Genomic DNA, 14,996 nt, shown 5'->3' on the forward strand with positions numbered 1-14,996 from the left:
GCCTCCAGAGTAGATGGGATTACAGGCATGTGCCACCACACCTGGCTAATTTTTTGTATTTTTAGTAGAAATGGGGTTTCACCATATTGGCCAGGCTGGTCTTGAACTCCTGGCCTCAAGTGATCCACCTGCCTCAGCCTCCCAAAGTGTTGGGATTACAGGTGTGAGCCACCGTACCTGGACCCCAAAATGTCTTTCATAACTTGCTTATTCAGACTAGGATTCAGTCAACAATCAGATTTTACATTCTGTGCTTTTTCTTCCCCCTTAAATCTCTATTAATCTAAAATAATCGTCTGGGCGTGGTGGGAGGCCGAGGCTGGTGGATCACTCAAGGTCAGAAGTTGGAGACCAGCCTGGCCGACATGCAAAACCCCATCTCTACTTAAAATACAAAAATTAGCCGGATGTGGTGGCGGGTGCCTGTAGTACCCACTACTAGGGAAGCTGAGGCAGGGAGAATTGCTTGAACCTGGGAGGTGGAGGATGCAGTGAGCTAAGGTCTTGCCATTGCACTCCAGCCTGGGCGACTGAGACTCTATCTCAAAAAAATAAATAAATAAAAAATCATCTCCCCAGGCCAGCCCCTTTTTTCTTGACATTGGCTTATTGCAGAAATTGGACCTGCCGCTATGTAGATTCCAACATCCTACCTTCTGGTATTGTCTGATTATTTCCTAGTGGTTTCTAGAATTTGTTTATCTGGCTTCTTATTTCCTGTGCACTGAAATGTAGGCCTAAAGGCTTGATTTGTTTCCTATTAAGCATGTTTAGCCATAATACTGGTGACAGAGGCACATAATACTGGTGATACGACAGGCCTGGCTGTCGTGTTCTTGCTGGTGTTTCACTTGGTCACTGGGTCCAGGTGGCAACAGCTTGTAAAATTAAAAGGGAGATTAAGACACAGAGGAACAATCACGTGAAGACACAGGCAGGAGACAGTGGCCATCTACAAGCCAAGGAGAAAGGCCTCAGAGGGAACCACCCCTGCTGACATCTTGATCTTGGACTTCAGGCCTCCAGAACCGTGAGAAAATAAATTTCTGTTGTTTAAACCAATGGTCTAAAATTATAAAATTATGTTGGATTTCTTTTCAAGTCTAAGAGCCCAGTGACACCATGTCTCAATTCTCAGTGCCCCTTTCCTGGACAACAAAATGTCTAAACTGACTGGCCCAAGCTTCTTGTATTCAGGAGAAGTCAACTCTCATGACCATAGTCGTTTACCTTTTTTTTTCAGGAGATCCACCTGACCTAGGGTTTATTGTCGCTTTCAGGGTTATTTTAGGGACACAGTGATGTACTATGGCTTTTACACCAATTCCACCATCCAGCACGGGAACAGTGGGGCATCCTACAACATGCAACTGGCCTACATCTTCACGATCGGAGCGTGCTTGACCACCTGCTTCTTCAGTTTGCTATTCAGGTATGGAAGCGTCTGCATTTCCTGATTTTGAGGGTCATGTCAGATTTCGGCAAAAATCCAAGAAACTCAAAAATTACCCACATAACAGTTTTTCTTCGGTTTTGACTTTCTTTCTTTCTTTCTTTCTTTCTTTCTTTCTTTCTTTCTTTCTTTCTTTCTTTCTTTCTTTCTTTCTTTCTTTCTTTCTTTCTTTCTTTCTTTCTTTCTTTCTTTCTTTCTTTCTTCTTCCTTCCTTCCTTCCTTCCTTCCTTCCTTTCCTTCCTTTCCTTCCTTTCCTTTCTCTCTCTCTCTCTCTCTTTCTCTCTTTCTCTCTTTCTTTCTTTCTTTCCTTTCTTTCTTTCTTTCAGATGGAGTCTCGCTCTGTCACCCATGCTGGAGTTCAGTGGCACAATCTTGGCTCACTGCAACCTCCGCCTCCCAGGTTTAAGTGATTCTCCTTCCTCAGCCTCCCCAGTAGCTGGGATTACAGGTGCCTGCCACCACGCCCCTGCTAATTTTTGTATTTTTAATAGAGACGGGGTTTGACCATGTTGGCATGCTGATCTCAAACTCCTGACCTCAGGTGATCCACCTGCCTCCACTTCCCATAGTGCTGGGATTACAGGTGTGAGCCACCGCACCCAGCCTGCAGTTTTGACTTTCTATTGCTGTCCGATTATTCCTTGTCCTGCAATATAAAATAGGAGGTTGGACAGAGGAAGAGAGGTTTTTCTGTGCTTTTAAAGAAATTGCTCAGCTTGATAATAAGGGTGCAATTACGCAGCAATGATATGAAGAGCAGAACATGATAGATAACTAGCAGACAGGAGGTACAAATGGAAAATACACGTACAAAAGGCTGGGTGCGGTGCTCACGCCTGTAATCTTAGCACTCTGGGAGTCCGATTCAGGCTGATCATTTGAGTCCAGGAGTTCGAGACTGGCCTGGGCAACATGCCGAAACCCCATCTCTACTAAAAATACAAAAAGTTAGCCTGGCTTGGTGGCGCCCACCTGTAGTCCCAGCTACTCGGGAGGCTGAGGTGGGAGAATCACCTGAGCCCATTAGGTCGAGGCTGCAGTGAGCTGAGATCATTCCACTACACTTCAGCCTGAGCAACTGGAGATCCTGTTTCAAAAAAAAAAAAATAGAGAGGGAGAAAACAACATGCAATCTCTGTATTAGTTTGCTAGGGCTGCCTAGCAAAGTACAACAGACCGTTGGTTTAAACAACAGAAATTTTTTTTCTCATGGTTCTGGAGGCCTGAAGTCCAAGACCAAGATGTCAGCAGGGTTGGTTCCCTCTGAGGCCTTTCTCCTTGGCTTGTAGATGGCCACTGTCTCCTGCCTGTGTCTTCACGTGATTGTCCCTCTGTGTCTTAATCTCCCTTTTTTAGAAAGAGGCCATTTCTATTGAATGAGGACCCAATTTAATGACCCCATTTTTAAAAAATGTAATTACCATTTTAATTAATTAATTAATTAATTTTGAGATGAAGTCTTGCTCTGTTGCCCAAGCTGGAGTGCAGTGGTATGATCTCAGCTCACTGCAACCTCTGCCTCCCCGGGTTCAAGGGATTCTCCTGCCTCAGCCTCCCTAGTAGCTGGGACTACAGGTATGTGCCACCATGCCCAACTAATTTTTGTAATTTTATTAGAAACGGGGTTTCACCATGTTGGCCAGACTGGTCTCAAACTCCTGACCTCAAGTGATCCGCCTGCCTCGCCCTCCCAAAGTGCTGGGATTACAGGCATGAACCACTGCACCTGGCCTTTAATTACCACTTTAAAGACCTACCTCCAAATACAGTCACATTCTAAGGTACTGGGGCGTTAGGACTTCAACATACGAATTTGGGAAGTACACAGTTCAACCTACAGCAACCTGACTGCCAGCATGCTAATTCAAACTAAAATGAGATTTTGTTTTGTTCTGTCAAAGTAGGAAATGACATTATTATTATTATTATTATTGTTAGTTTGAGACAGAGTCTTGCTCTGTCATCCAGGCTGGAGTGTAGTGGTGCGATCTTGGCTCATTGCAACCTCCGTCTCCCGGGTTCAAGTGATTCTCCTGTCTCAGCCTTCTGAGTAGCTGGGATCACAGGCTTGTGCCATCATATCCAGCTAATTTTTCTATTTTTAGTAGAGACGGGGTTTTGCCATGTTGGCCAGGCTGGTCTTGAACTCCTGATCTCAAGTGATCCCCCCGCCTGGGCCTCCCAAAGTGCTGGGATTACAGGTGTGAGCCACCACATCTGGCCAGAAATGATTCTTAAGTTGCTGTTACTGAGTGGTGGCAGATTTCAGAACAGCAGCATCTGTCTGTCTTATGCAGCATTTTTGTGTGTGTGCTCAGGGCTTCCTAGGCCTGAGACATCCCGTGACAATAACAGTGCTTTCATCAACTGCTTGCTGCTGTAAGCACTGCATGGACTCTTTGGAAGGCTGAATAATCTCCCCCCATCCCCCAGAGATGTCTACAGCCTAATCCCCAGAACTGGTGAATATGTAACTTCACATAACAAAAGGTACTTTGCAGATGTGATTGAGGATTTTTAAGTGGGGAGATTATCCTGGACTATCTGGGTGGGCCCAATGGAATCACAAGGGTCTTTATAAGAGGGAGGCAGGAGGTCAGAGAGAAGCGGGGAGATGAGAAGATGCTACCCTGCTGGCTTTGAAGATGGAGGAGATGGCCACAAGCCAAGGAAAGGGGACACCCTCTAGAAGCTGGAAAAGACAAGGAAATGGATTCTCCCCTAGAGTTTTCAGAAGAAACATAGCCCTGCCAACACCTTCATTTTAGCCCTGTGAGACTCATTTTCTGATTAGCTGGGCATGGTGGCATGTGCCTGTAGTTCCAGCTACTTTGGAGGCTGTGGCGGGAGGATGGCTTGAGCTCGGGAGGTGGAGGCTGCAGTAAGCTATGACTACACCACTGCACTCCAGCCTGGGCCACACCGCAAGACCTCGTCTCTAAACAAACAAACAAACATAAAAACAAGGAAAAAAAATTTTCTGACTTCTGATCTCTAGAAGGGTAAAAGAACAAATTTGTGTTGTTTTTAGCCACTAAGTTAGTGGTCATTTGCTATAGCAGCAACAGGGAACTGGGTGGATTACTTGAGGTCAGCAGTTCAGGACCAGCCTGGCCAACATGGTGAAACCCTGCCTCTACTGAAAATACAAAAATTAGCCGGGCGTGGTGATGGATGCCTGTAATCCCAGTTACTTGGGAGACTGAGGCAGGAGAGTCACTTGAACCTTGGAGGTGCAGGTTGCGGTGAGTAGAGATCACGCCACTGCACTCTAGCCTGGGAGACAAGAGTGAAACTCTGTCTAAAAAAAAAAAAAAAAAAAATTCTGTAAGGTGAGTACTATTTTTATTCCCTCTCTACAGATGTGGAAACTGAGGCTCAGAATCAGAACCATTCACAAGACAATAATCCCTCAGTTGGCAACTCAGTTGCTAGAGTTGCAAGCCAGGCCTGTGTGGCCCCAAAGCCAGTGCTTGTTTAACCACTGTGTTGTGACCACACTGCTCCAGGCCAACAGCTTGGGGCTAAGTCTTCACGTTGCCTTTCACCATTCATAATAGGACTGCCCTTTGTTGAAGCTGGGCACTCCCAATGACTGCCGTAATAACCTTCAGGTGTTCCGGTTTCTGCCTTCTCTAGCATGGCCAAGTACTTCCGGGACAACTTCATTAACCCCCACATTTACTCTGGAGGGATCACTAAGCTGATCTTTTGCTGGGACTTCACTGTCACTCATGAAAAAGCTGTGAAGCTAAAACAGAAGAATCTCAGCACCGAGATAAGGGTAAGGCGAGCTCACTTTACTCATTTGCTGTCGGCTGGTCTCCTTCCCTTCTCCAATATACATGTAACTTTTCTTAAAGTAATAATGAAGTATTGTTTTATTGCCCATGAGACTGGCAAAAAAAAAAAAAAATTAAAATATTCATAGTGCCTAGAGCTGGGTAAAGTGTAGAGAAATGGACGTTTTCCCATGACACGTTGGCTTTGTAATTCATACAATCTTATCGGAGGCCAGTTTAGCAATTTATATCACTGTTAAATGTACTTTGCCCAGACTAGAGTGCAATGGCTCGATCATAGTTCACTGTAAGCCTCAAACTCCTGGGTTCAAGTGATCCTCCCTTCTCAGCCCCTCGAGTAGCTGGAATTACAGGCGTGAGCCATCATGCCTGGCAAATTTTTTAACTTTTATTTTTTGTAAAGACAAGGTCTTCTTATGTTCTCCAGGTACCGAACTCCTGGGCTCAGGTGATCCTCCTATCCTGGCTTCCCAAAGTGCTGGGATTACAGGTGTGAGTCACTGCACCTGGCTAATATACCTGTTTCTTGACCCCACAGTTCCAGGTTTAAACTTTACTCTAGGCCAGGCGCTTTTCTCTAGGTGGCTCACGCCTGTAATCCCAGCCCTTTGGGAGGCCAAAGCAAGTGGATTGCTTTAGCTCAGGAGTTCAAGACTAACTTGGGCAACACAGCGAGAATTTGTCTCTATAAATTAAAAAAAAAAGAAAAAAATTTACTCTCAGGCAGTGGTTTTTTTGTTGTTGTTTGGTTTTTGTGTGTGTGTGTGTTTTTTTTTTTGAGACGGAGTCTTGCTCTGTTGCCTAGGTTGGAGTGCAGTGGTGCGATCTCAGCTCACTGCAAGGTCTGCCTCCCGGGTTCACACCATTCTCCTGCCTCAGCCTCCCAAGTAGCTGGGACTACAGGAGCCCACCACCACGCCTGGCTAATTTTTTTTTTTTTTTGCATTTTTAATAGAGAAGGGGTTTCGCCGTGTTAGCCAGGATGGTCTCGATCTCCTGACCTCTTGATCCACCTGCCTCGGCCTCCCAAAGTGCTGGGATTACAGGCATAAGCCACCATGCCCAGCTGTTTTTCTTTCTTTCTTTCTTTTCTTTTTTATCGGAATCTCATTCTGCTGCCCAGGCTGGAGTGCAGTGGCATGATCTTGGTTCACTGCAACCTCTGCCTCCCGGTTTCAGGCGATTCTCCTACATCAGCCTCCCAAGTAGCTGGGATTACAGGCATCTGCCACCACACCTGGCTAATTTTTGGATTTTTTAAAGTAGAGATGAGGTTGCACTATATTGGCCAGGCTGGCCTCAAACTCCTAGCCTCAAGTGATCCACCCGCCTTGGCCTCCTAAAGTACTGGGATTACAGGTGTGAGCCAGCCAGGGCAATGATTTTCAACCCAGAGAAATCTTGCCCCTCAGGGGGACATTTGACAACATCTAGAGACTTTTTTGATTGTTACAATTGGGAAGAGGGTGCTCTTGATATTTAGTGGGTAGAGGCGAGTGATACTGCTAAACATCCTACAACGTGTAGAACAGCTACCGCAACAGAGAATTATGCAGCCCACCTTGTCAGTAGTGCAGAGGTTGAGAAACCCTGGTCTATAGACACAGACTTATTAAAAAGAAAAAGAAGCTGGGCATGGTGGCTCACACCTCTAATCCCAGCACTTTGGGAGGACGAGGCAGGCAGATCACGAGGTCAGGAGTTCAAGACCAGCTTGGCCAACATGATGAAAACCCATCTCTACTAAAGAAAAAGGACAAAAAGTTAGCTGGGCGTGGTGGCGGGCACCTGTAATCCCAGCTACTCAGGAGGCTGAGGCTGGAGAATCACTTAAACCTGGGAGGCGGAGGTTGCAGTGAGCCAAGATCGTGCCACTGCACTCCAGCCTGGGCAACAAGAGTGAAACTCCGTCTCCAAAAAAAAAAAAAAAAAAAAAGAGCAAGCTGATTTTATAAATAAAGGGGCTTTAAATTTTTTTTATGGTTTTCGAGACAAGGTCTTGCTCTGTCACCCAAGCTGGAGTACAGTGGTACAATCATAACTCACTGTCGTGTCGACCTCCTGGGCTGCAGTTAGCCTCCCACCTCAGCCTCCTGAGTAGCTGGGACTACGGGTGCATACCACCGTGCCCAACTAATTTTTACAATTTTTTTAGGGAGAGAGTCTCACTATGTTGCCCAGGCTGGTCTTAAACTCCTGGACTCAAGTGATCCTCCCACCTTGGCCTCCCGACATGCTGGGAATTCAGGTGTGAGCCACCAAACCCAGCCAGATAAAGGGGCTTCGACAAGAGGGCTACAGATGTGAGCTTCTTTCACAGTGTAGATACCCAACCTTATTCTTCAAGAAAGAATTTTGTGACCTCAGTGTGCTTTTCTCAAGAACATGGTCCCTATCTATTAATCCCAACTGTTTCTGTAAGATGGAAGCAGTGTTTGGAGATTCTTGGCCCATTTCAGAGTCCTCCGTGGGTCTCCCATAATCCCTGTTCATCATAAATGTTCCCCCTCTGTCTCACCTGTGGATTTGGGCTGGATTTATGTCTTTGGATGTGGAAAGCATTCCCTGGGGATCTTTGCTAGCAGTGGAGAGGGATCTCTAGATAAACTTGACTTTCATTTATTTTTATTTATTTATTTGTTTGAGACAGAGTCTCACTCTGTCACCCAGGCTGGAGTGCAGTGGTGCCATCTCTGCTCACTACAACCTCCACCTCCCGGGTTCAAGTGATTCTCCTGCCTCAGCCTCCCGAGTAGCTGGGATTACAGGCATGCACCACCACGCCTGGCTAATTTTTGTATTTTTAGTAGAGGCAGGGTTTCACCATGTTGGCCAGGCTGGTCTCAAACTCCTGATCTCAAGTGATCCACCCGCCTTGGCCTCCCAAAGTAGTGGGATTACAGGTATGAGCCACCATGCCCAGCCATAAACTTGACTTTCTTATGTTTCTAGGAGAACCTGTCAGAGCTCCGTCAGGAGAATGCCAAGTTGACGTTCAATCAGCAGCTGACCCGCTTCTCTACCTACGTGATGGCCTGGGTTGTCTCTACAGGGGTGACCATAGCCTGCTGTGCAGCCGTTTATTACCTGGCTGAGTACAACTTAGAGGTAACCAACACCAGGGTCCAGGGCAGAGAGAACCAGGTGTAGGGATGAGGTGCTGGAGGGGAATGGTGGTGTGCAGCCCACGGTTCAACCCAGGATCTATGGCCCGCAGCATCAGCACCAGCAGAGAACTTGTTAAAAATGCAGGGGTGAGGCACAGTGGCTTGCACCTGTAATCCCAACACTCTGGGAGGCTGAGGGGGGAGGATTACCTGAACCCAGGAGTTTGAGACCAGCCTGGGCAACATGGAGACTCCATCTCTATAAAAATTTTAAAAATTAGCCCAGCGTGGTGGCATGCACCTGTAGTCCTGGCTACGGTGGTGGTCATTCATTGGTGACTACAATTTCACATGAACGGTAGCTCAGCTGTGTCGTTTCATAGCCCTGGGGCCAGACCTTGCCTTGTTTAATCTCAGTTAATTCTTGCAACCTCTCTATGGGTTATGTGATCGTTTCTCCATTGTACAGATGGAGAAGAGGGGCTCAGAGAAGCTAAGGATCTGGCCCTAGACCTTGCAGCTTCCGTGTAGGGAGGGAGCCATACTGGAACCCAGGTTACCCTGGCTCCAAAGATACCACCAAAAATGCAAGTGGTGCTTTTGAACCATCCAGAGGTAGACGGAGGTAGGATGAGGCCATGCAGGGAGGATGTGGGAATATGACATATCAGGTAACTCCAAGGGTCACCGAGGATGCCTGGCAGAGGTGCAGCCCCGGCTCCACTCCCAGCCAAATGCTGGAGTGCTGCCTCCTCCTGGAGGCCCAGTGCCTCTCCCAGCCTCACACAAAAGTGCAGCACGGGGCTGGGCACAGTGGCTCACGCCTGTAATCCCAGCACTTTGGGAGGCCGAGGCGGGTGGATCACTTGAGATCAAGAGTTCGAGACCAGCCTGGCCAACATGGTGAAACCCCGTCTCTACTGAAAATACAAAAATTAGCCGGGTGTGGTGGTGCACCCCTGTAATCCCAGCTACTCGGGAGGCTGAGCTAGGAGAATCACTTGAACCTGGGAGGCAGAGGTTGTAGTGAGCTGAGATCATGCCACTGCACTCCAGCCTGGGCAACAGAGTGACACTCTGTCTCCAAAGAAAGAAAAATGTGCAGCATGGGCTAGCAGAAGCACCCCAACCCCCCTAATTCGGAACTCAGAGACAGGTGAAGCCTGGTGAAAATGAACAAGGCCACGCAGGAAAGGCAAGGAGAAATTCCACAGTGATTGATCCCCTTGGGCTGTAGCTTCAGGAGACTCAGCTTATGGTCAACAGACGGGAGCACATCCTCATTGCCCCAGGCATCTTGGTAAAAAAGAGAAAGCCACAGAATGACTGTTCGAGCTCAGGCTCCTGAGTGAGACCCATCTAGGCTCCAATCTGCCACTTCCTTGCTAGGTGACTCTGGATAAGTGTCTTCCCCTCCCTGAGCCTTAGTTTGCTTGGCACGGGGTAAGCAAATTAATGGTACCTAGCTAAAACAGTTACTAAAACAGTTAACCTAGCCAGGTGTGGTGGCTCATGCCTGCAATCCCAACACCTTGGGAGGCCAAGGTGGATGGATCACCTGAGGTCGGGAGTTCGAGACCAGCCTGGCCAACATGGGGAAACCCCATATCTACTGAAAATACAAAAATTAGCTGGGTGTGGTGGTGCATGCCTGTAATCCCAGCTAGTCTGGAGACTGAGGCAGGAGAATTGCTTGAACTGAGGAGGTAGAAGTAGCAGTGAGCCGAGATCGCGCCACTGCACTCCAGCCTGGGCAACAGAGTGAGACTCCATCTCAAAACAATTAAAATGAATAAATAGCTGAATAGTTAACCCCAGAGGAGCTACTTCTCAGGTTTTCTATCATGGGAGACTTTTGGGTGAGGCAGAAAGGGGTACAGTGTACAAGTCAGCCCTCTATTCTCTCCCCGATCCCCTGCAGTTCCTAAAGACGCACAGTAACCCTGGAGCGGTGCTGTTACTGCCTTTCGTTGTGTCCTGCATTAATCTGGCTGTGCCGTGCTTCTACTCCATGTTCAGGCTCGTGGAGAGGTACGAGATGCCGCGGCACGAAGTCTACATTCTCCTGATCCGGTAGGTGATCTGTCGTGCCCAACACCAGCCTCTATTTCCATGGAGAGAAGTGGGATGGTAGCTAGAAAAGATTATGCTTTAGTATCAAAGTTTTGTTCTCCAGAAAGAAGGAATTTCAAAAGTAAAATGTGGCTGGGCATGGTGGCTCATGCCAGTAATCCCGGCACATTGGGAGGCTGAGAGGGGAGGATCACTTGAGACCAGGAGTTCAAGAACAGCCTGGGCAACACAGCTGGATGCTGGTTCTACAAAAAGTCAGCTGGATGCAGTAGCATGTACTTGTTAGTGCCAGCTACTCAGGAGGCTGAGGTGAGAGGATCACTTGATCCCAGGAGTCTGAGGTTACCTATGATTGCACCACTGCACTCCAGCCTGTGCAACAGGGCAAGACCCTGTCTTAACAACAAAAGAGCGAAGTGTGTTTGTGTGGTGTGGGCTTTTGCTCAAAGTCATGGCTTGATTGATTTCCTGATTGCTACCAGCGGTGGATTGATGTAGTTCTCAAGTATGAGATGTACAGATGGGCAGGCAGTGCACACACAAAGGCTCCTGGGCTGAGGAGGGGACTGAAATCATCCAGCGTTCCCCTTAGTCAAGCTGTGAGTCCTGGTACGTACTGCCTCAGATGGGAGGAAGAGGCGCATTTTTGTAATTCCACCACCCAAACAAAGGTGGGAGGAGTGCTTTGGGCAACTCACTGGCACCCACAGGGTGCCTTTTTGTGATTCCCACAAAGGCATCATATGTTCTAGAAGTGATCCCAGAGTTTTGATACACAAAGCCTGGAACTACCCAAATTTTGTCCTTCTAGTTTCTTCCCTGACTTCTTCCTGGTTATGGTGGGGTTTTTAAGTATAGATCTGTAGGCCAGGTGCGGTGGCTTATGCCTGTAATCCCAGCAATTTGGGAGGCCAAGGCAGGTGGATCACCTGAGGTCAGGAGTTTGAAACCAGCCTGGCCAACATGGCGAAACCCCATCTCTACTAAAAATACAAAAATTAGCTGGGCGTGCTGACGCACATCTGTAACCCCAGCTACTCGAGAGGCTGAGGCGGGAGAATTGCTTGAACCTGGGAGTCGGAGGTTGCAGTGAACCGAGATCGTGCCACTGCACTCCAGCCTGGGTGACAGAGGGAGACTCCGTCTCAAAAAAAAAAAAAAAAAGGTATAGGTCTGTACAATGCAGACTGAGTTTCTTTGCTATCAGTTCCATAGCCCTTGCCTTACCATGGTCTGTGAGATCTGGCTCCCAGCCAGCGCTCCAGCTTCATTTTCTACCCCTGTCCTTCTTGCTCACTGCCTGTCCCTGTCACAGGCCTCCTAAGCATTCACAAACATGCCAAACCATATTCCCTCTTCTGGACCTTTGCATGGGCCTGGAATGTTCTTCCCACACATGACCACATGGCTTGCTTCCTGAATGCATTTTGCGTTCTTCAAACATCACCCTCACGTTGCACTCTTCCTTACATATCCCATTAAAAATAACAGCTCCCTACCACCTTTTCTCCTCTGCAGTATAATTTTCTCTTTCTTTTTTTTTTTTAAGATGGAGTCTCACTCTGTCGCCCAGGCTGGAGTGCGGTGGCACGATCTCAGCTCCCTCTCTGCAGTATAATTTTCTTACCACTTCCTGACGTATTTGTATTTATTTCTTTATTATCTTCCTCCCCCACAGTTTATGGGGAAATCTTTGCTTTGTTCACAGTGCCTGGGATATCATACGTGTCCAAGAATGGTTGGTGAATGAATGAGCAATTCGGTCAGTCAGTTGATTATACCCAATCCATATTATGAAAATTCCAGACAGGTGCAGTGTTCATGCCTGTAATCCTAGCACTTTGGATTGTGGCCAAGGTGGGAGGATTGCTTGAGCCCAGGAGTTCAAGACCAGCCTAGGCAACATGGTGAGACTCCATCTCTACAAAAAATTTAAAAATTAGTCAGGCATGGTTGATTGCGCCTGTAGTCCCAGCTACTCAGGTGGCTGAGGTGGGAGAAGTGCTTGAGCCTGGGAAGTCAAAGCTGCAGTGAGCCATGACCACACCACTGCACTCCAGTTTGGGTAACAGAATGAGACCCTGTCTCAAAAAGAGAGAGAGAGAGAGAGAGAGAGAGAGAGAGAAAGGAGGGAGGGAGGGAGGAAGGAAGAAAGGAAGGAAGGAAGGAATGAAGGAAGAAAGGAAAGGAAAGAAAGAAAGAGAGAGAGGGAGGGAAGGAGGAAGGAAGGAAGGAAGGAAGGAAGGAAGGAAGGAAGGAAGGGAGGGAGGGAGGGAGGGAGGGAGGGAGGGAGGGAGGGAGGGAGGGAGGAAAGGAAAGAAGGGGAAAGAAAACTCTGACCATATTCCTATGCCCTCATTATTCCCCACATCCCACCCACTGATCCATGTTGCCACTTTTTAAAGTACATATAGAAGGGGAAATATTAGGTCTCACTGCACCCCATAACCTTGCATACTGAGTATGATGGGCATAAAATACTATCTACTAGATGATGGAGTTGTAAAGACTGAGGAGGATGATTCAATAAAGAGCTTGGCAGTGTATGCTGTGTCAGCACCCAATAAACATTATGTACATTTACTATTATTATAATGGGAAGTGAAATCAGATCATTTGGAGATGCAACAAAAGAGAACATATCAGTCAGAATAAATTAGGTCATAGTTCAGTAACAATCCCCCAAATCTCAGTGGTTTAGAACACAAAAGTTTATTTCTTACCCATGTTACGTACACAGTGTGGATTGGCAGGAGGGACCTTCCTATGTTAGTCACTGAGGGATCTAGGCTGAGAGAGCAGCAATCATCTTGAATATCGTTGATTGCCTTTCCAAAAGGAAGATGGAGAGTTCTGGAGGGTCTCACAGGGGATTAAGCGCTCCAGCTTAGAAGTGACACGCATTGCTTCTGCTCACAATTCATTCACCAAAACCCCCTCCAACCACAAGGGCCAGGAATTTCGATCCTACCATGTGCCCCAAAGGAACTATTGGCAGACAGTGTGAAAGACTGTTATTGAAAGTAATCATAAATGTTGTCTCTTCTGTTTAGAAACATCCTTTTGAAAATATCAATCGTTGGCATTCTTTGCTACTATTGGCTCAACAACGTGGCCCTGTCTGGTGAAGAGGTGAGATTCTAAGCTTCTCTGCCTTAAGTTTAGTTTCTTAGCATTTGATCAACAGGGAGGACATGGGTTTCTCAAGAGCCATCACACTCCGTATTTGGTATTAATCCTTTGTGGGAAGAGAATGAAAACTAATCTGGAAAGCAACATAAGGCAAAATGGGTCTCAACAAAAAAAGCTCAGGTTCTAGAGTCAGGAGGAGAAGACTCGAAGGCCAGCTGTGCTGTGTCATCTGCCGAGTCACTTAATATCTTTGATCCTCAGTTTTCTCTTCTGTAAAATTGGGATTAAACAATATAATGTGTAGTGTAAGTTCAGTGCCCAGCATATGCAGTGGACGCTAGTAATTTTAGCGCTAGTCTGTCCTAACAGCCTTGGGGTTGGACAAAATCCTTTTTGATCCTTGATGTTCTATTTTTCCTGTAACCTAGATACCCTGGACTTTACCAATCTGTAAACTCATAAATGTTGGCAGTAGCAATTATGTCCTAATGCTGACTGTTCCTGGCCCTCCTTCACTTGACTACAGTTTCTAGTCTTCACTAACCTCAGAGAATGGGTGCCTGAGGGTAGTGTCCCATATGGATTTAGGAACAAGCCAGCTTCCCTGGCCTTCTCATTGGGATGCCTCTGCCCCTGCTACTGCATCCCCCATGATAATGTGCCATCACATTACACAGTAATCCTTAGCCGATGGTCATCATGAGCCCTCAGATACCCAGGATGCCCTGGGGTTGGAAGTAGAGTCAGGGAATCAGGAGCCTCTCTTTATTTCTCTGTCACCCATTATTCCTGGGCTCTAAAATAGCTCTGCTGTGTCTAGACTCAAACCATTTCACATGAACATGGCACCCTCAACTTCTCTCCGTAATTGTCGAAGAGAATCAAAATCAGCCCTGCAAGTTAGTATGGTTATAGCAGATACCATATTCTTCTTCCATGCATTCATCCATTCATGCATCCATCCATCATCCCTCTATCATTCATTTATCCATCCATGCATCTATACATCCATCCATGTATTCATCTGTCCATCCATGTATCCATCTATCCATCCATTCATCCATCCATCCATCCATCCACTTATCCATTTATCCATCCATGTATGTAGCCATCCATCCATTAATCCATATATATATTTATCTATTCATTCATGTATTAATCCATCCATTTATCTAACCATCCATCCATTTATTCATCCATGTATTCATTCATGCATGCATCCATCTATCAATTTATGTATTCATCCAGCCATCTATTCATCCATCCATCTGTATATCCATCTATCCATTTACCCATTCATCATTCATCCATCTTTGGGCCATGTACCCAAAAGTTTCCTCTCCTCCAGCCAAATCTAAAAGCTCCCAGTCTATCAGCTGATAGCACTGACTTCCTGCAGAAGTTCCTAGCCACTACTTTCATAAACTG

The 14,996-nt window shown here is 46.8% G+C and overlaps 1 protein-coding gene across 10 annotated transcripts in view; it reads left to right on the plus strand.

The window, feature by feature from the left end:
- Positions 1-14,996, plus strand: part of TMC5 (transmembrane channel like 5) — a 90,779-nt gene that overhangs the window by 57,283 nt on the left and 18,500 nt on the right. For 9 of the 10 annotated variants that reach the window (XM_045382530.3, XM_015442642.4, XM_074027838.1 and 6 more), the window contains 5 exons: positions 1,281-1,432; positions 5,093-5,237; positions 8,209-8,364; positions 10,285-10,436; positions 13,490-13,568. In XM_045382530.3, coding sequence (XP_045238465.2) covers positions 1,281-1,432; positions 5,093-5,237; positions 8,209-8,364; positions 10,285-10,436; positions 13,490-13,568 — 684 coding nt within the window. Of the gene's footprint in view, positions 1-765; positions 1,031-1,280; positions 1,433-5,092; positions 5,238-8,208; positions 8,365-10,284; positions 10,437-13,489; positions 13,569-14,996 lie in introns of those variants that run through there. The other variant, XM_074027840.1, reaches the window with a different exon arrangement.

The sequence above is a fragment of the Macaca fascicularis genome, chromosome 20 (genome assembly GCF_037993035.2).
Source record: "Macaca fascicularis isolate 582-1 chromosome 20, T2T-MFA8v1.1".
In the NCBI taxonomy this organism is placed as follows: domain Eukaryota; kingdom Metazoa; phylum Chordata; class Mammalia; order Primates; family Cercopithecidae; genus Macaca; species Macaca fascicularis.